General features: G+C 38.6%; 1 protein-coding gene across 2 annotated transcripts in view; it reads right to left on the bottom strand.

Moving 5' to 3' along the window:
* The window catches only part of LOC141429759 (interference hedgehog-like), a 49,830-nt gene extending 24,669 nt beyond the window's left edge, over positions 1 to 25,161 (bottom strand). For both annotated transcript variants that reach the window (XM_074090258.1, XM_074090259.1), the window contains exons 1-2: positions 24,960 to 25,161; positions 3,774 to 3,839 (exon numbers count right to left, since the gene is read on the bottom strand). In XM_074090258.1, the coding sequence (XP_073946359.1) occupies positions 3,774 to 3,839; positions 24,960 to 25,002 (109 nt within the window). In that variant the 5' untranslated portion in view covers positions 25,003 to 25,161. The remainder of the gene's footprint in view (positions 1 to 3,773; positions 3,840 to 24,959) is intronic.
* Positions 25,162 to 26,183: the final 1,022 nt, after the last annotated feature.

Genomic DNA, 26,183 nt, shown 5'->3' with positions numbered 1-26,183 from the left:
TGTCAAACATTTCATAGACTTCTTTTTTACACTTTGTTGTCCGTCTAACTGTAAGAACCTTTTTCTCAAAATACGTAGATATATTAGGTTACAATTAAAATCTAATACTCAAGTCTTCAATCCCATAAGAAAGAAGTTACTAGGTTCATGCGATGAAAAGGAATGGCATTAAAAGAAACAACATACTAGAAGATATAAATTTCCCATTGACATAGACTTATGTATGATATTTGGCAAGAAGTTAGACCTCATTGCACAAGTAAAGGAAAAAGTCCAAAAATAACTAATCGGAAAAGAATCAATTATATTATGAAATACAAACTTATCTCTTGCTTGCTTTTAAATTTGGGCGGAACCCTCAAAGCGCGAATCTAACTCTAACTCGCGCTTGGCCTTTTTTATATCATAGGTATCGTTTGCTTCTGGCGTCGATATTTTTTACGGGAGGCATGGTCAGCTGCATCAAATATGATAAAAAACTTTTATATACGGTCAAGGAAACTGAATCACGTACCAGTGGAACCTTTGTGCTTCTAATGACGTGTTGACAATGTTCACATCCCATACATTTTATTATGAAAAAGGCTCCACCCTGGTACGTGTTTCAGTTTCCTTGACTGTACTTCATGAGGTTCTTACATTATGTAACTACTCGTAAGTATATTGTAAATCTGTTTAAAAAATATACCTCGTTGAGTTTCTTGCCGGATTCTTCTCAACAGAGGTTTTTCCGAACCGGTGGTAGATTTATTTTGACATTCATAAGTGCTTGTTATAGCCTAAATTGAATAAAGATATTTTGACTTTTTTTTACTATAAGGAGGCATCAACAATTCGGTCACAGTGTATAGGGGATCATTTGATTTGTGTTTCGAGCAAAATGTTTTCGATTTAAATAACAAGACATGTGTCAAGAGATAGGGTCTAAAAATTTATCGTAATTTTATTAATGGCTCAATCAAATAAAATACCAGTCTTCTGTATTTCCTTTGACCGAGTTGCCCTTCAAGGTTAATTTGTATCTATTTATTTGCATTATTTGTTTGCAATAATGTTGTTATTATATCCAAAACCCCCAATCTTCCCAATAAAGGAGTGTTATGCGAAACTAAAGTAAATGTAATAAAATGCAAGTTCACTGTATTTTCCCATGACAGAGTTAATGTTCTGGATTAATTTTTACGCCCTATTTATTTATAATAATGTGTCGTTTGTTTACAATAATAGATATTGTTGTTAAGCTCGAAAACGCCCCAATCCTTCCACAAATACTGTTTATATTCCCAAACTTCACGCACATTTCAAGTTTTAAGTGATTGTGGACGAGTTTACACTTCATAGCCGTAGCAAATCGTTTCGAAGAAATCCCAGCAATGTCCGACAAACGCCCACAAATTGTCAACAGCAGTTTGTTGTCATGTCTAATGTCGGTACTTCAACTTCAAGTTTGTTGTTTCACACTCCGTAGTTTAAGTGTATTAAATTGCGTCATTGCATTGTTACTGCATTTATCTTGGTAAAGCTATGTAGTTTGAAATTGGACAAAGAAAACTAACAGCGTGGTTAGTTTAAATGGTGCATGAATACAATCATCATCATCATCATCCCAGCCTATATACGTCCCACTGCTGGGCACAGGCCTCCTCTCAGAACAAGAGGGCTTGGGACATAGTTCCCACGCGGGCCCAGTGCGGAATTGGACTTCGCACGCACCATTGAATCGCTTCGCAGGTTTGTGCAGGTTTCCTACGATGTTTTCCTTCACCGCAAAGCTCGTGGTAAATTTCAAATGTAATTCCGCACATGAATTTCGAAAAACTCAGAGGTGCGAGCCGGGGTATGAATACAATACAACAGTACAAAAGAATCGTTGACATTTAGTCATAGGACAAAATCTGGATGGAAATGTGGATACTTACTTATATCATCGCAATTAATACAATATTAGCCGTAATAGTTAAGTGGGTTAATCATCTTTTTAGTGTCGTAATCTGTCCCGTTAGTTAGGAGACATCAGTACCTACCTAATACATTTCCTTAGAAAAATATTTGCATGTATATGAACTATCAGTATATTTAGGAGATAAGCCATGATTAGCTATGCTTGGTTTCTCTACGGAATCGAATCAGAAATGAGGAGATACGTAGAATAACAAGGGTTACCGACATAGCCAAGCGAATTAGCTCGTTGAAGTGGCAATGGGCAGGCCATAGCACGGAGAACAGAGGGCCAAAAGGTTCTCGAGTGGAGACCGCGGATCGGCAAGCGCAGCGTAGGACGTCCACCAACGAGATGGACGGATGACCTGGTTAAAATCGCGGGTTCACGGTGGATGCAAGCCGCTTCCTACCGAGGCAACTGGAGGTCTATGGGGAGGCCTATGTCCAACAGTGGACGTCCTATGGCTGATATGATGATGATGAGCAATGAAGGAATCGCCTTAAAACTGTCACAACTCCTAACTTTCAGTGGATTTGTAGCCCATTAAATCATACTTTTAATAAGTAACTCGGGAGACATTTGGCAACAAGCTGCACTAAGAAGTTGATTGGCCCAAGTACCAGAAGAGTTTTCTAGGTCTTAAAAAAAAACCGGCCAAGAGCATGTCGGACACGCCCAAAATAGGGTTCCGTGGCCATTACGAAAAAATAAAGCAATATTTTTCTAAGGATTTCGTATTTTATACGGAATCTTCCAAGTTTAGGTATATTTTATACCTTAGGCTGCTATTTACTCATAAACTACTAATAATTCTCAAGCAAACTTAGCCGTTATAGTTTTCCTTGAAAGTTTGATATACTTACTACCATCCTGATATTTTTTCAAATTTTTCCACCCACCGGTTTAGATTTTTAGAGGGGGGGGACGCTCGATGTCGATTTTAACGAAGTTGCACTTTAAAGCTTTCTAGCATTGATAGTCCCTGAGCAAAGCCGCGGACGGACAGACAGACAGACAGACATGGCGAAACTATAAGGGTTCCGTTTTTGCCATTTTGGCTCCGGAACCCTAAAAAAGGTTAGAAACTACTGAACTTATAAATCAACCGAGTTAATAATAGATGTGATAACTCTTAACTCCCGTAATGCGTGTATCGACCTCCCCATAAGAATACAGGTTAACAGTCTTGTTCCAATTACGTAAAATAAAATCCGAATAAAACCGGCAGCAAACCTCGTTAAGCTCTTCAACTATTCCGTAAACCATTTCCAATTTGTCTATTAGTTCTCCATACTAACAATTTAAGCCACGTCATGTCCAAACCGAACCTCTATCAAATATAATTCTTAAGCATTCAACAAAAATAGTTCATTTTTTGTCCCGTCAACTAGTCCGTAATGTGTGCGTGTGTGCGTGCCTACCTGCCGCATCCGGGAGCTACCCGTCACGCCTCCACACAAAATAGACCGAAAAACAAATTATTACTTAACACCCCATTCAATACAGCCCGTCAAAAGCGACACAAAAACTACTGACGCACCAATGCCGCAATGCACTCGGAAATTCTTGGTAATCTTAGAGATAAACATCGGCTGGGAGATATTTTGTAATAGCCCGGCCCATGCAAGGGACAGATCCCATCAATTTGTTCGGGTTTAAAAAGCAGATAATCATTTGAGCAATTAATTTTAATGAGTACACACATCTAGTTTCGGAGTGTGATAATGGTAACGCATTTCTAGTTACTTTAAGATTTGGGTTGGGACACTCAATTCCTCGAAATATGACGAGGATTTTAAGATTGTGAAAGTGTTTCGTTTTATTTACATACCAGCTGTTACTGCGGCAATTACTGCTAAGAGCAGTGGGAAGTAAATGGCTGAATCCATCCTCGGTCCTGTAACAAATTATAAAGAAGTTAGATGAATTGCTAACAAAAACAGTTGACAGTCGCTAAAGCTGCATTAGTTTAGGGAAAAAATTAAGTTCGTGTAAAACGTGGTAAGTTTTATGTATTAGGTATTTTCTTTTAGTTCTTCAGGACCGATATATACAAATGCTTAGGAATAGATAGTATAGCTACTTCTTAATTTATAAGTTTTCCTATCGCATTTGTGGTTTTATTTTTCCTTTCTTTACTGTCATTTAAAGGCGTCCTTCATTCTATCTAACCAGAAACTTTTGAACGTACGGATATTACTCTCAAAGAACTTATGGTTATGTGAATAAAAATCGCATTTAGCATAATGCGATTTAGGGGAAAACGTGAGCACATTTACTCCAGCTTTGATATGAGCTTCCTCCGTGATAGTACCTATTTTGGTTAAATGGTTCACTAATGTTTTGCAATTAACGTTTGGCAACCTGATTCATTTCGCAACTTTTCATTTCGAGACTGTTTAATATTTCTGAAACTGTTAATATTTCAGGTTTTTTATAAAACTAACCTAACCTAAAGGGTTCTACACGATGGCCCTGAAATAAATCCTGAAATGAAATACAAGGTGATTTTTAATCGGTGATCAGGAATCACCGTGTATTTAAAGTTTTAGTTTGCGAATTAAAAAGTTGCGAAATGAATCAGATTGCCAAATGTTAGTTGCGAAATGAACGGATGTTCAAATGATTAATGACCAATCAGTAATGTCATCATTGAAACTGAATTGGTATGGGTTAGCCTACAGAATGCTGAATTATTAACCTACCTGTTCAGATACATAATAATAATAAATCTTCAGATTGAGTTCTGCAATTTGAGAATCTGAGCCTTTATCATATTTAGATCAAGATTTATGTACTTTCATTAAATTCAGTTTCATTAGCATAAAGTAGTTCATTACATTAAAGATATTAAATATGTGGCCGTCGCGGATAGGCAACACCAGCGTAGGACGTCCAGCAACGAGATGGACGGATGATCTGGTTAAAGGCGCGAGTTCATGGTGGACGCAGGTCGCTTCAATGGTGATAATGATTAATTCATTAGATTAAATACGAGTATGTATCCTTCTACCCAGCACATCGTTAATAATAATAATAATCGTTTATTGCAGACCAGGGTCCAAAGATTATTAGAAATACATCATAATCATGGTGTCCTCTACAAATCCTAAAAAAAATCCCTGACTTTTCCCTTACTTTCCCTGACCACATTTCTAAATTTCCCTGACCAATCATGTATATTTCAAAGCAGGTTTTAGCGAGGACAGAGACAAAGACAGCGCCCTCTTCTACATCAATAATCGTCTTGGAGGCCCTCAGTGACCCAATGCCCAAGTATTTAAAACAAGAAACTCTGCGTAAGGGAGATCCACACAAAGGGACCGCGTCTCTCATTGGTTTTACGCCTTCTCCGATGATAAAAGTATAAGTACTTACCATAAACTTAGTCATGTCCTCTCCCCATGTTTATTTGACTATGTGAAGATTTTGTTTCTAGTTAGATACCTACACATTCCAGCTGTCAACCATAATGAGTTTGGCTCATATATATACGTTCCAAGCAGAGTACAGATCTCCTTTAGGCAACCCGGTGAAAATCTAATAATTACGGGGTCACATTCAAATCATTAAATAAAATGTCATAATCATAATGTCCTTAAATCCCTTTAGATGAAAGCAAAACATTGTTATTTTAACTATTTAAAGACGCGTGTGATAAAACCAAACACGGCCCGCGCGTGCTTCTTACTCAAAACGAAACTACTGAAATAACTTAGTAAAGAACCTAACCCACTCTAACCTGATAGTAATAAGCACACAAGGTTCATTAACCCGATTTTATCAAATAAATATAAAATGCAGTTCCTTAAGATAATTGAAACACGGATGTTATGTCGCTGAGCTACAGAAGTGTTTACGTTGAAGCGTTAAACACTAGTTACGCGAAGATACACTCATTGACCGAGCGAGTGCAAAGAGCGAGCGAAGCGTCTGCGTTTCAACTTGGGAAGAAATACTTTCATATGTCCAGCAGATGTCCCGCTGTTCTCCTACTACATGTCACATTTCTCAACTAATTCTTATGAAATTTTGTGAGCAAAGGCAAAGTTTTTGTATGCGAAATCTGTCATTTGATTGCGATCGCGAGCGTCAGAAACGTTACGCAATAGACCCTCAGATTCAATAATTATATGGATTTATTTGTTGACTCAGTTTTTTTTTTTTAATGCCTGAGTCAAGTGTAAAAATATGAACTAATTCAAAGTTTCAAAAATAAGTACCACAGACTCTTATTCCGACGCAATAAGGCCGTAGTGACATATTTTTGAGTGGTTCAAATAAGTACATATTTTTGCACTTGACTGTACTTACTTATTTTATTACAAAACTATCGCTCAGTTCTTTTATTACAAAACTATCGGCTAGTTGTGAAAACTCAGGCGGTAATTTCCTCCTAATCTACTCTTTTTCAATGAGGGTTTTGGTTTTCACAGAGGCGAAATATCGCTAGATGGCGTTAGTATCGTGCGTGAGGTCCGTTTAACGTTTGACGTTTGCTATATGAGCCATCGCAAGCAAACGTCAAACGTCAAATGGACCTCACGACACTAACGCCATCTGTACCTTCCGCCGCCTAACTTTGCCTAAAAGTTCATTGCCACGACTAGTACCACAATAGTACATTGTGTCTTTAGGGCGGTAAATAAGGAATTACGAACGAGAGTCTATTAGAAGCCTTAAGTCGAAGACTGAAGGGCTTTAATGAGTCCATGTTCGTAAGTCTAGTACCGCCCGTGCGACATACAATGTTTTTCATCACATTTGCGAGTAAAATTGTCTATTTGTAAAAGAAAAACTAATATTCTTTAATTAATTGCCGATACCGCTGACTGCGCTGTTGGCGTTGCAAATGGCAGTTTGACAGATGTCCATTTTTTAAAAATCGCCTTTATTCAGTTTAAGCTATAACAAGCACTTATGAATGTCAAAAAAAATCTACCACCGGTTCGGAAAAACCTCTATTGAGAAGAATCCGGCAAGAAACTCAACGAGGTATATTTTTGGTAAACAGATTTAAAGCATTCAGAGCTAACCTAGATGTCAAAAGGCTTGGACAAAAACATGTCGTTTCCTAATTTGATGGCGTCATTCAAAATAAGCCCTCGCTCAAATTCGTCGATAGCCAATATCGTGCGTGAGAAGAATTCAAATTATTCACGTCAATTCTAATTGGATATAAATATGTTTGAAAGATTAACGGTGATTTATAGCTGTGGGATCGAATAACAACATACAATTAACTATAAAATACCTATGTGAATATATTTGACTAGCTGGCTGTACTTGCACGCGACTTTGTAGAGTATCTGTTTTTCCTGGGTCAATATTTTGGGTATCATCGAGAAATCACTCAGACTCCGAAAGACCCCGTGACTCAGACCCCGTGCCTCTAGTCACTAGACTTCACAAGAGGGTTGGCAAACTGTGAATCGCGCCCCCTAGAGGAGGCGTACAGTATTATCGAGTTATATTTTCAAAAGGTGAAATTCCAAAAATTGGTCATCAGAATCGTAAATTGCAAATTTATTATAACACCAGAAATATTCTTTGGCAACAGAATAAAGGCTAATAAGACCTTGCCTTTAATAGTGATATGGACCCAAACGATGACCCAGAGCGAAGTCTCTGGAGAAGAAAAGAACCGACCCCGATTAGATGGAGAAGAAACATCGGGAGAAAAAGGAAGAAGTATAGATAGATAGATAGTTAAAAACGTTTATTTGGTACTGAAAACACACAATCAAGATTAAAATTTTGGGATTTTCCCACGGGAATTTTGTAAAATCCCGGAATTTCAATTGTAATTACCAGATCGAATAGTTAACGCGTGCGAAGCCGCGGGTAAACTCTAGTTACAAATAATTTACAGAAGGGTTAAAGAAACACACACATCCTTAACCTGCTGTGAAAACTATTTAGATTTCACGAAACGTGTTTTGTTATTCATGCATCACACGCCTAATAGCAAAACCTATTGTTTATTCATCATGCATGAACCCTAGGTCTTATTTTACGACGTTTTTGACATCTGCTCGCATACCCTGACTGACAGCGAGCATTTGGATGCAAAGCGAATGCCTAATAAAATGCAAATTTATGGTGAATTAATTGACAACCTCCGCATTGTACTTGACAAGGAAGTTAGCGGACACGATGGAATCCTCCAGAATGATTGGAGAAGCCTTAAAAATGTGGAGCACGTCTCGACCAATTAGATGCCATGAAATTTAAAAGGGCATTGCTCTGATTAGTCTGTTAAGTAACCGTACCAAATTGATAATGGCTAACATAAATAAAGTAGAGAATAAATAAATAAGTGGAATCAATTAAAACAAAGGTTTTATTTGGTAGGTAGTGGAAGAAAAACAGGTGTAGGTAGGTGTATACCTAAGGATCTTATTCTAAAACTTCGGTTAGGAGCTTTTAAAGAAACCATGAAGTTTATTACGGCTATGGCGTAACTTAAACGAAAATAACAAAAACAAGACTTGAAAAAGTTATTCGCAGTTCAACAATAAAACCGGTACGTTCCGGCTCTAAAACAAAGCAAACTTCTGCGAGAAGAGTCCAAATTACTTTTAACCGCCTACAAAATACTTCATAAGGTATAAAAATTTAAACAGGAGTTCTTTCATCAACACTAGTCGTAAATGCGCCCGCATGCCGGCGCGGCCGACGGGGCCTCAAGAAAATCATTATCTTTTCCCATTGAATCGCGAGCCGGAGCTCCTGTTACGGCGGCAAGTCTCAGCGAAACGCATCCCGTGAGAGCTTTGAAAAGGACGACACGAAGTGACCCGGGGGTATAAACTATTAGGTAATTTGTACCTCGAGCGAGACTCCAGCTTCCTCCTAACCCTACAATAAATTTCCGAACACCGCGATCGATTTTTAAGTGCCCTATTTTACCTACGAAGCCCCGCCAACCTCCGAGCCTGTTTACTCATCCTAAATAGCAAAACTTGTCCGAAAGTCTCTCCAAACTCAATACGACTAACAATAAGGAATTTTATCTGTTACGAAATGAACATCTGTGTCAATAGCGATGCATAAACTTTTTAACATGCCAAAATTTACATAGCGAACAAAAGGTAGACAATATGCATTCTGTTGGCATAACTGTATCACAACGTGATGGAAATTCGGAACGCTCCCGAATTGCTTTAGTTACCGCAGTTTCGATAGGCAAGATGTGTCAGAGACGATGTAGATTTGTTTGTGGAAACAAATAATTCGCTTAGATTGATACCGTCGCTGCGAGTAAATGTTAATTACGCTGAGTGAGATGTTTGTTTGTACACAGCGCGTAGTTCACATACGTGCGCCTCCTGCCCCCATTAACTTAATCAATGACAGAGCATATTGTAACGCGTAATCCGAACTGCACCATACCCGGAACCGAGTGTGTGGTCTCAACTAAAGGGGTATTGATCAACCAATCAAGTTTCAAAACATACACGCTTTGACAACGTGATTATTGATTTGTAAGGTGAATGCTTAGCGCCGAAAATGTCGCGGTTTAGTTGACACAATATGTGTAAATGTATTTACACAAGCCCAGGACAGAGTAGGTGCTAGTACAGAGTTAGTTTGACTAGTTAAGATAATAGAGATAATAAATTGTATGTGTTGACTTAAATATTTGCCTAACTACCCAAATATCACAAGCCCACGCAAACAAGTACTCCCAATTAATTTAAAAGCTGTATAGGTATGAATGTAAATTACAGTGGAGTAAAGACTTTGATGGGCATTATTAAAACGACATCAGAAGAGTTGTTCATTTGTTTCTTTGGGCTCCCAACACACTACTCTCTTCAAATTAAGCCGTTTTTATGTCGACACTTCAAATTCGAGTACTCCTTACATCCACGTGCTAATGCTGAGTGCATCCCATTAAAGACCTCCCGGAAAAGAGGAAATCTCGAAAACAACGAAGTTTACATACACTTGCTGGAGTCTGCCCGGTGCTTATGCCGTAGCGTTACGGTTAAAAATTTGGTTATTTTTAGATAATGTGACCGCATTTATATTTTTGCTGCAGCTCCTGCTCGTGCTGAAAAGCTTGATGGCACGCGATGAGAAAGCGGTGAAAATATGGTGGAGTGCCAAGCGACCTGGGAGGTCCGGGTATTTTAAGTGAATATACTTCGCAATGAATCAAGCATAACATTAATTGACGCTCTGCCAGCTACGTGGGCGATTAATAAGCGAGAATACAAAACTGCGGCGATAAAAAAATACTAATCTAATTGGAAACGGAGATGTTTCGTAGACGTTTGATAAAAGTGGGATTTTAAGTGCACCAAAGTACCAATAAAAGTAGGTGTAAGTATGTAAATTAACGTCGTTGGAAATATTTAGTTGCTTCTGTACTGTAGGGCGCTATTTTTCAGCGAAAAGGCGACATGTCGATACTCGATATTCCCGGAAGGTCTATGTGTATTCTAAATGATTTGAATTTAAAATGTAAACATGATGATGGAATAATGCTATGTTCTGGTCTTCTGGTATTTTATTTGCGTACTAAAAAGTCAATCGGTCTATTTAAAGTACTTAAGAATGTACCTATTTATTTATTACTCAAAACAATTTTAAATCCAATAATACAAAGACAATGTTGTTATACTTGTTATACCCACACTGATATAAAAAATTGTAGGTATTTTCTTTTTTTATAATACACGTACATGTTTTCTTTTTCTTTTTACCTCCAAAGTTGATTTTCAATGCTGTTTGAAGGTTGTGTTCTGTAATGTTATTTGATTGAAGATCTGCGATTTGTTATCGTCATTTCATTAATGTTTATCCGAAAGTGACATAAATATAATTCGGTATTACTGTCACTTCTGTTAATAATTCTTTAATTCCAATTTATTCAAATTAATGTCAATGACACGACCGGCGGGCTGAAGAATTGTATGAAAACAAACGTGCATTTGTCATTTAATTACTCTGTTGGGTTTTGAGATTACAATATTGGACGTTAAACCTTACCGCCCAACATTTCTTTCTCTCATAAAATTAGATGAAATGAAACGTTGCTAACTCTACAATAAACTTCAGTGTACCTACAGCACGGAGGAATAAACATTAACCTCATAAACGCTTAAAGTACGTATAAAATTGAATAAATTTCCAAAGTTTTTCTCCATTTCTTCATAATATATTTCCGTCTTGCGACTGCACATTCCGTAATATTTCGCAATTTATGTTTTTAATTCCACCGACAATAACGTCAATAACAATTCTTAAGCTTTAATACCCCCTAACTCATTAGTTTTTACGCCCCGCTCACGCTTGGCCTCAAATTAATGGACCCGCGTAACAAGATTTTAAATTGGGTAGATTCTATCATCACTAAAAATAAATCGGACAGTGTCAGTAAGATTGTACATGGTCCATTTAGGGTTACCAAAGTGCACTTCCTGTGGTTTACTACTGTTGTCAAAATTTCTATTTAAACGATCTCGTAATGCTTTTTACTCATACTTCTTTCTTTTAAAAGCTTTAGGTACTTAGCTTCACCTGTTATCGTTATCTGTAATCAAATGCTAGAAGTCATTTTTGAACAATAATAATCGGGTAGTGGAATCCTGGTGTGATCGTCTGCAGAAAAGGGAATCCCATAATAGTTCATTCAAAATTGAACTATCACACACACTCAATTATCAAAATAAGGGATCGTAAAAACTTTTACTTTTTCTCAGAAACGTCGCTTGTGTTCAGGGTCTTGACTTGGGATTCTTTTAGCCCTAGATACTTATGAATTGATCTATATTATTTTATTTATCTTCATATATCATCAACTACATTTGTTTGTACTAAGGAACTGACAGCCCTAACATCTATTTAATCGTTGCCGGCGGCGCCTGTCGGCTTGTCTGTGCCGGCCGATTACCACGAAACAACCTGTTAAATAGACCTTACCTTATTCGTATGATTTTATTTTTTTACAGACATGCCTCGTGAGGGATCGGCCGGTTTTGATACCGAGCCGACAGTTCACAATCACCACGCAACATAATCCAAGTAAAACTTACACTAATTGAATGTAGCCACAATGCAGCTTCGAACACCATTCCTCGTGGTGGCCTAGTGTCTTTTAACCTCTTCACCGCCCCAGTCATCTAGTCGTGACAGCCAATGGAATGCCTCACACGCCACGGTCATCTATATGACCAACATTCAACTCGAAATTAATCCTTCTGCAATGGAATTAAAAATAAAGTCGATTTGTCGTTGGTTTTTCTGTGGCGTAAAGAGCACGTCATTTCGTTTGTTTTGTGGCGGTGAAGAGGTTAATGACGTTACAACGAAGTGGCAGAACGTATTAAACACCATAGGCTCTTCTAGGGGTCCCGAGTTCAGAATAAACATGTAGCCATAGAACATAGAAAGCAGTGATACACTTCTTGCAACCTACTCCCTCCCTAACCACAACATTGAAGAAGGACCCCATCTTATAAATTTGCCACGTCAGTACCTACCTAAATTACAATGTGATCTTCATTTATTTTCATAATATAAAGAATGGCATGCAAAATTTCATGTCTCTAGTCTAGATTCAGCAATTAAAATTTTGTGATTTTACATGCGTAGTCACCTGCATTATCTGCCACAGCGGAGCGTGCAAAAATATCTGATACAGAACTAGTCCAGTTCTGAACTATCGATCGTATTCATTTAGAGGGCTTGATGATCTCAGCCTAGAGGCCGTATGACTATTCTTCTTCTCTTTTAAAATATGGCTTTTCTGTCCTAATTAATAGGACAATTTCGCCAGTGTCAAGTTAAACTCTCTTTGAGAGGCACGTTGTACGGTGATTGTAGTTTTTTTGCAACTTGATAGTAAAATTCCAGAAACCACGTGGAGACCACTTTGCGCATTAAAAAATGTTTAGACACGAGGCAATATAGGATTTTGGGCATCATGTTCACTGTTAAGGTTAATCGCCGCCGCATAAAAACTATCAAAATTATACTTCACTAGCCAAAGAAACAGAAATAGCAAAATTAGATATTGTCTACATCCGCCATCTTCGAATGCTACAAGTCGAATCCGGTATAACTATTGTCTAACTCATTAAGTTTTCGATCCCATTTACCATCTCTTTCTAACCTCATCTTATACGGTGTGACAGAAAGAAGCGGTGAAAGCGATTGTGATCCCATGTGCGTTAGACAATAGGTAAGATTAGGTTGTGGGTTGGTTTTTCTCCATAAATAAGACAGAAACTATTCTGTGATGACCGTTTATCCAGCATAAACAGTAGTGGCAACGTGTCTTAACGATCACAAAAGTAGATATCAGTTATTATTTAGGTAACAACAAAAGAGCATGATCAGTAATAAGTATGTACATTGCGACGGAAGGAAGAAGAGAGATGCTGTCATACTTGACAGTTGTCAAAGTTGCATGCATAAAAATTAAATAAAATAGTATTGATATTTGATAGTATCGATATTATATTCGACTAGCTTTTACCCGCGGCTTCGCACGCTGTAAACTATTCGGTTGTGGTAGCTGCAATTGAAATTTCTCGGGATTTTACAAATTCCCCCTGGAAATTTCAATATTTATATCGTGGTCTTCATTGAGATTGTGTTGTGAATAACTGTACAAAAATTCAAGACTCTAAACCAGTCTGAAGTTCAAAATTTTTCCCTATCCATTCAAATGCAAAATTCAAATTCAAATCATTTTACTCAGTAAATAAGCCGCAATGGGCACTTTTACACGTCATTTTTTATACTAACAGCGCTTTTTCGGAAGACCATCATTGCCAAGAAGAATGCGTCGCAAAGAAACTTGGCAGAAAGTAAATTTTTCTAAATAAAATAATTACAAATAAAATACTTAAAAACTACAGTATACAATTAAAGAAAAAAATACGAAATAATAAATAATTAATAATACAGGGATGTATGGGGTCCCTTAGTTACAAAATTAACGTGGGAATAGGGATAAAAAAGTAGCGTACTTATGTGTTTTTCTAGACATCCAGCTTCCTACATACCAATTTCATGACTCTAAGCTCAGCGGTTAATATTTCAAGATTTTATCCTATCCCGTGGAAATCGGTAAAAAATAGATTATGTGTTATTCCAGAGGTCCAGCTACCTACATACCCAAATTTCATGGCTCTAAGCCCAGTGGTTGTTATTTCGAGATTTTATCCCTAGGTATCCGTGGGAATATCGGGTTCAAAAAGTTGCTTATGTGTTATTACAGCGTCTAGCTACCTACATACTAAATTTCCATGACTCTAAGCCCAGCGGTTAGTATTCAAGATTTTATCCCTATTCTGTGGAAATATCGGGATAAAATAGCTATGTGTTATTCCAGAGGTCCAGCTACCTACAATACCAAATTCATGGCTCTAAAACCAGTGGTTTGTTATTTCGAGATTTTATCCCTAAGTAGCCCGTGGGAATATCGGGTAAAAAAGTCGCTTATGTCGTTATTTCCAAGACGTCTACCTACCTACATACCAAATTTCATGACTTCTAACCCACGCGGTTAGTATTTCAAGATTTTTATCCCTATCCTGTGGGAATATCGGGATAAAAATAGCCTATGTGTTATTCCAGAGGTCCAGCTACCTACATACAAATTTCATGGCTCTAAACCCAGTGGTTGTTATTTCGAGATTTTATCCCTAAGTATCCGTGGGAATATCGAGTCAAAAAGTCCCTTTACGTGTTATTCCAGACGTTCAGCTACCTACAAACCAAATTTCATGACTCAAAAGCCCAGCGGTTATTATTTCAAGATTTTATCCCTATCCCGGGGGAATATCGGGATAAAAAGTAGCCTATGTGTTATTCCAGAAGTCCAGCTACCTACATACTAAATTTCATGGCTCTTAGCCCGCGGTTGTTATTGCAAGATTTTATCCCTAGGTATCCCGTGGGAATATCGGGTCAAAAAGTAACCTATCTCTTTTATTCCAGACGTCCAACTACCTACATAAGCCATTTCATGACTCTAAGCCCAGAGGTTGTTATTTCGAGATTTTATCCCTACCCCGTGGAATACGGGATAAAAAGTATCCTATGTTTTTAATCACAGGTTACAACTAACTTTTCGAAATTTCATCCAAATCCGTCCAGCCGTTTCAGCGTGAAAGAGTAACAACATACTTACATCACTCACTCACTCACTCACAAACTTTCGCATTTATAATATTAGTAGGATTTCCCAACGGCATCACTAGTCATATTTCTGGCTAGACTCTTGGCAAATAATATTACTAACTTAGTTTCATTGAGTAGCGGAGTATACCGCTGACAGGAGATGCTAGTCGTCAGCTGTTAAGTTTGTAGTTTCAGAACTATGAGGGCTTTTGCGGAAATCCAATAACTTATCATTATCATTTTAATGAAGACGGGTACGATTTATTTGAACTAATTCTAATTCGATAATTTTTAGGGTGTGGTGTTGGTGGGTGGTGTTGGTGGTGGGGTTTTGAGGTCAGTGTATGAAGAAGTAACTATCTACTTAAAGGCGGTCTGTTAGCATACAGATACATAGTTTTCATCGTTTCAGTCTCGTCCCATTTAAATTTATAAACGATACAACTCAAAATTTTGACGCCATATTATCTAACGCGCTGACGTTCGCGATCGCAATCATCTCTTTCTACCCTCGTTTAATACCGTGTGACAAAAAGAAGTGATGAAAAAAACATAACCCTCCTTTGGGCAGTCGGGTAAAAAGTGTGTTAGGGCCCCATCATACTTGCGATTTGCGGGCGCGTTGAAAGCGAGGCCAGCGTGCAGCGAGTTCACAGCGAGCAACGAATTCGCTACGTATTTGCGGAAAATTCAGTATGGCGTATGGCGTACCAGCTCTAGACGCAGCGAACTCGCTGCGCATTCGCGGAAAAATCGTTACGCGCTCACTGTGAACTCGCTGCTTTCAACTTGCCCGCAAATCGCAAGTGAGGCTCTAGCCCTTAGCCTGAGCGAAACTCTCGCTGGCGACTCTATGTATACTGTTTGCAGTTGCAGTCAGTGCATTGAGGCGCTCGATTGACTACTTCAATGCTTTACAGTACTTGTACTATTACTTATTCTGTGTTTACAACCTCGCAATGTAATGTGTCCACTTAAGGGTATCCCATGCCCCAATGAGCTTCGATCTGAATTCCTTAATTTTCTAATATTTTTGTAGCTTATTATATTAACAACAACGGCTTTAAGCAACATATTATCCCATATTTACTTCAAAGTCCATTGTCTTCGAGATATTTGACATCAAAGATGAACAATTTTAGGCCAAAAAACTGGTTTTCTGGCCATAACTTTTGTGTTAATTAGTTTCAAATGAAAACCCTCGACACGTTTTTAGAGACATCAAAGACGAACCCAAATAATAATATGTAGATTTCGTATATGTTAGATCTTTCACGTCACGTCAATAGAGATACGAAATAAGTGTTTTTTAGACAATGTTTAAAAAAATCATACAAAATTAAGTACTAATTTTTTTTTTAAATCCGGTCGACTAAAATAGACATAAAAAATTGAAGAACCGATAGCCGTTTGGCTCATAATTCTATCTGTAGTGCAAAAGTAGGAGATACGATTCAATACTTGTCAAAAATCGATCAAAACCTAGGTTGCCCCTTAAACTAGTTTGCTAATTTCGTACGAAACTCGAAAAAATGATCGGTTTTCTTTTTCTTTCTCATTTAAATCTTAGTAGTAGTAGACAAAAACTGGACTAAACTGTTGGTCACTGGCCTTTAGGCCTCTACCAAGGGCATTTGCACATCAACACCTATCCCGACGATCGTTGGCCTGACCTTTATTATAAACCATGTGGTGTTTTTACCCATTGAGACACGATATGATTCGTTGTACACTCGAGTACAAAAAATGTACCACAGACTTTTATTCCAACATAATAATGCCGTAGTAACATATTTTTGAGTGGTTCGAATCCTATCCACTAATATTATAAATCCTACTATAATATTGAAAGTTTGTGAAGATGTTTGGATGTTTGAATGTTTATTACTCAATCACGTCTAAACCGCTGAACCGATTTAGATGAAATTTGGTACATTATATAGTTTGAGTCCCAGGAACGGATAAACAAACAAACAGACTTACAAACTTTCGCATTTATAATATTACAATACTATACAATGACTCTTTATTGTACACCAGAAATACATGGTAAGCCGCAACATATTATACTTCGTTTTTTTATCATTAGAAATAAGGTAAACAATCTTGACGAGAGTTTTTATTGAAAAACGTTTTTAGAAAAACAGTAACTATTACTTATGATACCAAAAGAATGTAAATGATCATAATTTCCTTGCTAATTGTCACATATTAGCTATGACTTATTTTTCAAAAGTGTTTTTCAATAAAAAGACACTTCAAGATCGCTTACCTTCTTTCTAATGCTAAAGAATGAAGTATAGTCACAATACAAGTAATATAGTTACTTTTTTTCCTTTTAATTCACGGAACCCTGGAAATATAGGTACCTATATATAAAATATGTACCGTAAACATAATGTACCCATTTCTTCATATATACTGTATCATTAAAAACCCCTAATAGACGCTATGCCGACTAAATCACGTACGCATCTCGTTATCACATTGTTTGCAATTATATATGTCAACCGCTATGTTATATGACTACTTATACGTATACTTACGACTACGCGTACATTGTGGTTCAGTGCGACATCAATTCAAGACGATTATTCCCGACAAGGTGAAGATAACATTAAAAGAATGGACATGCTTAATCGCTAGGAAATAATCAGTATTCTGTTCATCCGTGCGTCACAAGGATCATGAATACTTCATCAACGATGGATTGGATAACCTAGTTTGTCCTTGGTTTAGTTTAAGTGGGCAGTTTTATTTTCTGCAACAACGGAAAATAGTGGGGAAAACATATTGTAACTGTTCTACACACATCGGTGTCGAGGGATCAATCATACGTAACCTTCTTGTACGAGTTTGAACTCTAGGGATTTTAAGTATACTATGAAGTTGTAGCTATAGTCGTCCAACTTAGTATTTGAAGCTCTGCTTTTTAGAAACCCGTCATTACGAGTATCATCATCATTCCAGCCTATAAACGTCCCACTGCTGGGCACAAGCCTCCTCTTAGAATGACTTTAGAAACCCGTAGGTAGTAAAAATAACCTAAACGTGGCCTTTTCTAATAGTTTCGTTAAATCTGTCTACGATTTCTCTACGACATCTACTAAGAACTGGACTCGACTCGACTACGAACATGTATTGGCATGGGTCCTTTAGCACTGATGTCAACTTCACAGACATCAGTGGACATTAACTTATGGATTAGGAGTGGAAGCGTCGCCGTGACCGAAATCAGATACTTAGACGGATTTAAAAAAATCAAGCTTACTTATATAGGTACCTTCTTTGCACCGCCACTAACGTAACCTCCCTTCAGCTACGTCTCGTGATGACAACCGCAGCCAGCTTATCATGAAGGATATTGTGCCGTACGACTTGTCGTCACGTCAGTCTGTCGGATGTGGTCGGATTACCGAGATCGCTTTTTAATCCGTGCATAATGGAAGCTTGGATGCATTTGCATTCGAGTTTCTTGCTTTTCGTTTTAGCCTTTTAAAACCTGATGTCAGAATCGTGCTATTTTCGACGTCAGGGCCCGTTTATCCATGCGTATAATTTAAAAAACATATTAGTGTTACGTTTAACTTTTATGCAGAAAAAATCGACCTATCTGATATTTGATAGAATTGTGACTTAAATTAAATGCAGGTAGAGTCAAAGTCAAAGTCAAAATATCTTTATTCAATTAGGGCTGCACTTATGAATGTCAAAAAAAAATCTACCACCGGTTCGGAAAAACCTCTGTTGAGAAGAATCCGGCAAGAAACTCAACAAACTCAACGAGGTATATTTTTATAAACAGATTTACAATATTAATAAATGATATCTATCTATTATTTTATTATCTATTATTTTTAACACAGTAGGTTCGCTATTTGAAGGGATCGCTAATGCGGGTCGGAATTTCCAAATATCCCTGTACATGGTATAATCATTAACTTTATAATACGCCTTAGACTTCTTGACTTGTCCAACACACAAATCAAACTTTGCATAAATATCTGATGCGACTTTATTTCTAGGGCGTGTCAAAATATTTTCGCACGCTCCGCTTTAAAACAACGTTGGCAACTTACATACAACAACAAAGACCGAGTCCGGGCGCTGTCACAAAGTACCAGTCGCAGTTCGGTATGCATAAATTATTTAGTATTTAGTTCTGGCCCTTTCACAACGGTGCTTGGGACATTCCTTTTCTGGTAGGTAGTCCGACAAACCCTAGAGGAAGGATATGATTAATTGATTGAAACCATTTGGCAGTGACTGACGTTTCCTACAACGAACTTGGATTGTTGAAACGAGGGTGCTGTTATGTACAAGCGACACCAGTGACCCATTTAACATAGGTATTAATTACAGTATAATTTAGCAGGTGTAGAGTTGAGACGTATTTACAGGAATAGGTTTTGGCTTGGAGTACGCGTTCCCGCCCGCGATTGTTTTAGCGTACGTTCGAGTATTTAGGAGTACGGCGGCTGACAACGTTCCGCTAACTTGAAAACAAGCATGATGCGTGCGCTCACTGCGCTCGTCGCGCTTGGAACTATTCTGAAAACGTCCGGGAAATTCGGGTCTTTGGGATCGCCCGACTCGCCCTAGCCATTGCGCGATGAATTCCAGTAAAAAGGAGAGTTATCATTTGTTCAAAAAACACTTTTAGCATGAACACAAAAAGGTCCAGTTTCTTTTGATAACATTTCGGTAGTTCGATATTCGTAAAACTACTAAAACTAGTATGGTGTATACATATGCAATCACGGGAGCGCATTTACGGGAATCATTTTGATTACGCAATGAGTCAATTGAGTTAAGTACTCGTAGATACTCGTGGACCTAGTCTTTGGATCTAGTCTTTTTGTGGACGCGTACTCGCAAGACTCAGTCCGCGTTTTGCCTAGGTACGTCTCACCTCTAATATCCCACTTCCCACCCACTAATTATAAATACGAAAGTTTGTAATTCAGTCTGTGTATTTTGTTTGTTACCTTTTCACGTCTAAACCATGTACAGATAGTTTCGAGTCCCGGGGAAGGATATAGTATAGTTTTTATCCCGGAAAATTGCATAGTTACAGCGGGATAGCGATAAATGAATTCTACGCGGCCGGAGTCGCGGGCAACAGCTAGTAATATTACAATGCCAAGCATTGTAATTAATATTTTGATGCAAAAGTTAGTGAGTGTGTGTGCGTGTGTTTGATACTGTATAGCGAGAAAACAGCGGCACGGATTTGGATGACTTTTGCAGAGCTGTATCTCCGGAAAAACACGGGTTCATTTTATCCCGATATTCTCATGGTATACGAGTATAAGTATCCTAAAACTTTAACTGCAGAATATGCAAGTTGAAGTGGCAATGGGCCGGCCACGGCGCTTGAAGGACAGATAAGTGTTGGGGCAGAAAAATCATCGAGTGGCAACCACAAACCGGAACACGAAGTGTTGACCTCCCACTAGGTGGACTGACGATATTGCAAGAGTTGCGGGCAACCGAGAGTTGTCGTTCATGTGGCGTTCTAGGGGGGGGGGGGGCTTTGTTCAACAGGACGTCTTCCATCTGTGGATGATGATTGGTTTACTAATATTTCGGCGAATAACGTTTGGCAACCTGTTTCATTTCGCAACTTTTCATTTCCCAACTGTTTAATATTTCTGAAACTGTAAATGTTTCAGGATTTTTATAAAACTAACCTAACCTAAAGGGTTCTACACGATGGCCCTGAAATAAATCCTGAAATATTTACAGTTTTAGAGTTTGCGAAATGAAAAGTTGCGAAATGAAACAGGTTGCCAAACGTTACGTTGCGAAAAGGCAGTACTCGTGATGATTATATTAAGAGGAACTTTTAATTATTTTCCCTTCTATGCGAATAACACAACCACTACATATAGTATACCATACTTAATACAGTTGAGGTGATAGCTTCTCATTGTTTCCAAACACTGCCAACGTCGCTACGCTATCAATCCCTAGGGATAATAGGGATTGCGGGATTGACTATGTTAATACGAGAAGGTTCAATGGCTCAATAACTCAATAGTTAAAGCTGGCGACCGTTGCCTTAGGTTTCAAAATATTTATATTGCCGATTAGTTTATTTTTCGTTGACTGTTGGCGAGTAGCTGTTGTTTTATATTCTATTGTACCTATTACTCCTTAAATGTATATAAAAGACATGAAATTAACAGATAACAAGAGAATAAGATGTACAAAGGCGAAAATATCACACCACCACCACCTGCTAAAATTTATTCCTTACTTCTCCGTCCATTCCATTGTAAAAGTTGTCTGGAAGAGATCGCTCCGAAGCGATAAGGCCGCCTAGTTGCTTACCCCAGAAAAACTCTGGGTATATACCTGTGTTTTTCTGTACTGCTTACTATGTGATGGTGTGCAATAAAGAGTTATTGTATTGTATTGTATACGAGCGGTTTGACCTATGGCCTCTCAAGCAGAGTATCGTGGGTTCTAACCCCAGCGCGCGCCTCTTGAGTTTTTCGAAATTCATACATTTGAAATTTACCACGAGCTTTACGGTGAATGAAAACATCGTGAGGAAACCTGCACAACCCTGCGAAGCAATTCAATGGCGTGTGTATAGTTCCCAATCCGCAGTGGGCCCGCGTGGGAACTACGGCCCAAGCCCTCTCATTCTGAGAGGAGGCCTTTGCTCAGCAGTGGGACGTATATAGGCTGGGATAATGATGATGATGATGATGGGCGGGCCACATCGCCCGAAGAATAGATAACCGTTGGGGGAGAAAAGTTCTCGAGTGGCGACCACGAACCGGAAGACGAAGCGTTGGCAGTTCTCCCACTAGGTGGACTGACGACATCGTGAGAATTGCGGGTAACCGGTGGATGCAAGTGGCGAGTTAAGACGTTCATTGTGGCGTTCTAAGGGGGAGGCCTTTGATGATGATGATTAATAGGTCAGTGCGAAAGTAATGAGGGCTATCATTTTTTGTCTTTCTAGATGGCGCCACTGTTGCGTGAGGTTTTGATAAGTGTGGCTTTCAAAGTCTGTTATTACGGGCGTGAAAATAAAGTTTAGATTAACACATACACCTTAAAACCGTACCATAAAAATATCGATCAACCACAGTGTTGCGTAGTCCCGTTTTGTTCGGTAAAAAAGGGAGGACAAAAGTTTCCGAAAGACAAAACTGTCTCAAAACACAGACATTCATTGCCCCGTAACTCATAATTGCCACAATTAATTTCAGGTATTGCAAAATGTTTACAAAATTATTCTGATTATAAAATAAACCCGCGAAGCTCACCCAAAAACTATGAGATTTGACATTTCGGAGACCTCTCGCTACACTAGCGCCTCTAGCGGCGAATTCATACACGATAGCCCTCAGGTATTGTTTGTTTGCAATTTGGTACCGACATAGTTTGAAGTCCTGAGATGGTAATAGGATAGTTTTTATCCTGGAAATTTTAAAGATTTTGCGGGCGCGAGTTAAAAGAATTCTTCGTAGATGAAGTCGTTTGTAACAGCTACTTGGTATTGAGATAGTTTGAAACTGAGAATTGAAATTATAAAAATCTTGCGAGCGCAATAAACGAAATTTTCGCACACAAATATAGCATTGTCAAATCAAATTATGATTTAGTAGCAATCACAACAAACAGCTAACTCTTGTTAGTCATCATAATCATCATCATCAATCAGCCATAGGCCTCCCCCATAGACCTCCAGTTGCCTCGGTTGGAAGCGACATGCATCCAACGTGAGCCCGCGACTTTAACCATAGGTCATCCGTCCATCTCGTCGGTGGACGTCCTACTCTGCGCTTGCTGATCCGCTGTCTCCACTCGAGAACCTTTCGGCCTCAGCGACCATCTGTTCTCCGTGATATATGGCCTGCCCATTTCCACTTCAACGAGCTAATTCGCTTGGTTATGTCGGTGACCCTTGTTCTTCTACGTATCTCCTCATTTCTGATTCGATCTCTTGTTAGTAAAGCTTCCATTTTGTATTGTACTGTGTTTCAACGTGCTAGCAAAACCCTGAAATAACACCATGCCAAGGCATTGTCCATTAACTATATAACCAGCCACTTTATATTTTACTTGTTTTACCGGCGATGCAAAATCCAAAATAAAGCGGGCAAAACTTTATTAATTGCCATCGTTAACTCAAATCGGAGCAGTTCACTCAAATTACATAGGCACCATATAATTAAGCGCTTTAAAAATATTTATAGGGTACCTGAGTCCCCGGAGGGTAGATTAGGTATATCTTAGTCTGCAGATGCTTGTACGTACGATGTTGCTACGTAAAGGCAGCACTTTAATCTTCGAGGTAGAGTTAAGACGTTTTCTAACTGCCATCATAAATTTCGAATATTGATTCGAATCTCCACTCTAATTGCCCAAAACGTAGCAAAATTGCACACAAGCGATGGGTCCTAATCCTGACATAGACTGGAGGTATGTAGGACCATCGACATGGTGAGGTTGGGTTAGTTCTTGAATATTAGAAAGATTGCAACATACAACAGGTGGTAGGACCTTGTGCAAGGTCCGCCCGGATTGCTACCACCATTTTGCTCGCTAATCCTGCCGTGTAGCAGCAGTGCTTGCACTGTTGTGTTTCGGCGTGGAGAGTAAGACAGCCGGTGAAATTACTGGCACTTGAGGTATCCCATCTTAGGCCTCTAGGTTGGCATCGCATCTGCAATACCCCTGGTGTTGCAGATGTTTACGGGCGGTGGTAATCTCTTACCATCAGGAGACCCACTTGCTCGTTTGTAATCCAGTCAAATAAAAAAAAACATAAACTTGTATTAACCTATAGTTCAGCGTTTTATTCAAGCTTTAACAAGCTTTTTAGGGTTCCGTAGTCAACTAGGAACCCTTATAGTTTCGCCATGTTTGTCCGTCTGTCTGTCCGCGGCTAAGCTCAGAGACGTTAGTACTAGGAAGGTGTAATTTTTTCTTGAATATATATCAGTCACGCCGACAAAGTGGTAAAATATAAAAACTAAGAAAAAAATTTTTAGGGTACCTCCCATAGACCTAAAGTGGGGGTGATTTTTTTTTCTCGACCAACCTTATGGTGTGGAGTGTGGGGTATCGTTGGATCATCATCATCATCATGTCAGCCGAAAGACGTCCACTGCTGGACATAGGCCTCCCCCAATCGTTGGATAGGTCTTTTAAACCATTGGGGTGTTTGTCTGTTTGACGCTTATTGAAAGTTGGTTAGTACTCAACTGTTAGCATAAATTGTGCAGAATAATTAATAACTATAGAATATAAGTATAGAGTAGAGTAGTAATTTACTACTCTATTTAATAGTAAAATATTAAGTGGAGTAGCAATTAAATTACTCTACTATATCTAATATACTAATCTAATATTCTGTCGTTAATAATTAGTTATTCTACACAAATAAAACTGCAAAAGTCTACCGCTTTACTTGTTAAGTCGGGCTTTTTATTCACAAAACTCATTGAATAAACTAAGGAGCAATGTTCTGTTAGAATACGGTTCGAAGGACCATGTCTTAACACGACTCAAAGCACGGAGTCACCGTAACGTAAATGCCTCTAAACGTTCTTTGTTATTCAAGAATCTCAACTGCCGTATAATACAGTGTACATACCAAAGGTTCCTACTACAGGTATCCTATCAAGTGACCTTAGTACCTAGGTATCCATTGTGGTGTAAACAAAACAGATACCCCGATCACTTGTGTTATCTTGTACCTAACCCAATGGCTGTACCTACCTACTACATAACTCGACTGTGAGAGTTCAATATTTTCGGACTTGCAAGGTGCGCTCGAGGCCCCACTGGAAATGCATTCCTCTAAGAGGGACGCGAGGGAACGGGTTGCATTCTTCACGAATCTTACCTCGAAATAACAAAAATCTTCGGCTAACCCCTTCGTGTAACATCCACAAACACTGTCACCACATATCTGTAAGTCACTCTGTCAAAAAACTTCTATTAATAACACAGTAATTGTTCTTTTTGTTTACATCACTGGTAAAGCGGACGCGGGTGTACACACGGTCGCACGCGCCGGCTATAGCAAACTGGATCCATCCATTCGGCTCGGCTATTCGCCGCGGAATGCTTTTGCTCCGTCCCTCTCCCACGCGCGGAGCAAAGTCCCCTTTCTCTATCGCACGGAGAAAGGCGCCAATGTCAGCGCGGGCGCCGGTTCCTCCGGGAGTCAAAAAAAGTTCGAAACAAGTGGTTAACTGGTACCGGTAATAGACCTCAACCTGCCATGAGCGTGATTTGAAAATTCGAAACGAGGTTTTAATGACTAGTGTCAAGACAGCGATAAATCATGATTGCATGGTGTTTTTGTGAATACTTTTAATTTGTGTGTGATACTACCGTGCCGTTGACCCTTAGGGCCGCGGTAATCAGCTCAGAGCAAACAAAGGTCTTTACAAGTTTGTTCCTCTAGAACAGAGTTAAAGGAGCTCAGGAATACTTATCTTTTAATCATATTTTAATTACTTCATTCGCCTTAGTTAGATACACTTATTAAACTTTTTTAATGTCGAGCAATCTAAGTAAAGTTGGTACAAATCCTTTTTAATTGTTCGATAAAGCATAGGTATTATTTTGAGCTAAGTAGGTAGACGGAAATGTTCTGCATACCTGTATTCATCTACATGGAGACGAGTATGTACCCATACACTTCGATTTTTGGATGTCATTTTTTTGTATTTCGATTGGGTAGGTACTATTACAAATTATTTTATTTGTATAGGTACATTTGACAATCTTTTTGTGAATTTCTTATAATTAGGTACGTACCTAACTGTTTTATGACGTATTTTTTCAGAAGGTACCTATATAAATATTTCAGAAGGAAATACCTACAGAGTAAGTAAGTAAGTAAGTACCTACTTAAGTACATACACACAGAAAAACCAGAAAAATAAGACCAGCGCTGGGAATCGAACCCAGGTCCTTGGCATTCCGTGCCGTGTGCTATACCGCTACACCACCGCTGGACCGCTGGTTATAGGTTTTACGGGATGACCGTAAAAGTAACAAAAAATTTGGAATTGAAATAAAAAATACAAAAAGATTCCAAAAAAACAATCTTAATTCT

The sequence above is a fragment of the Choristoneura fumiferana genome, chromosome 7, assembly GCF_025370935.1.
Source record: "Choristoneura fumiferana chromosome 7, NRCan_CFum_1, whole genome shotgun sequence".
NCBI classification, from domain to species: Eukaryota; Metazoa; Arthropoda; class Insecta; order Lepidoptera; family Tortricidae; genus Choristoneura; species Choristoneura fumiferana.
This window is presented reverse-complemented; position numbering and strand designations above follow the sequence as displayed.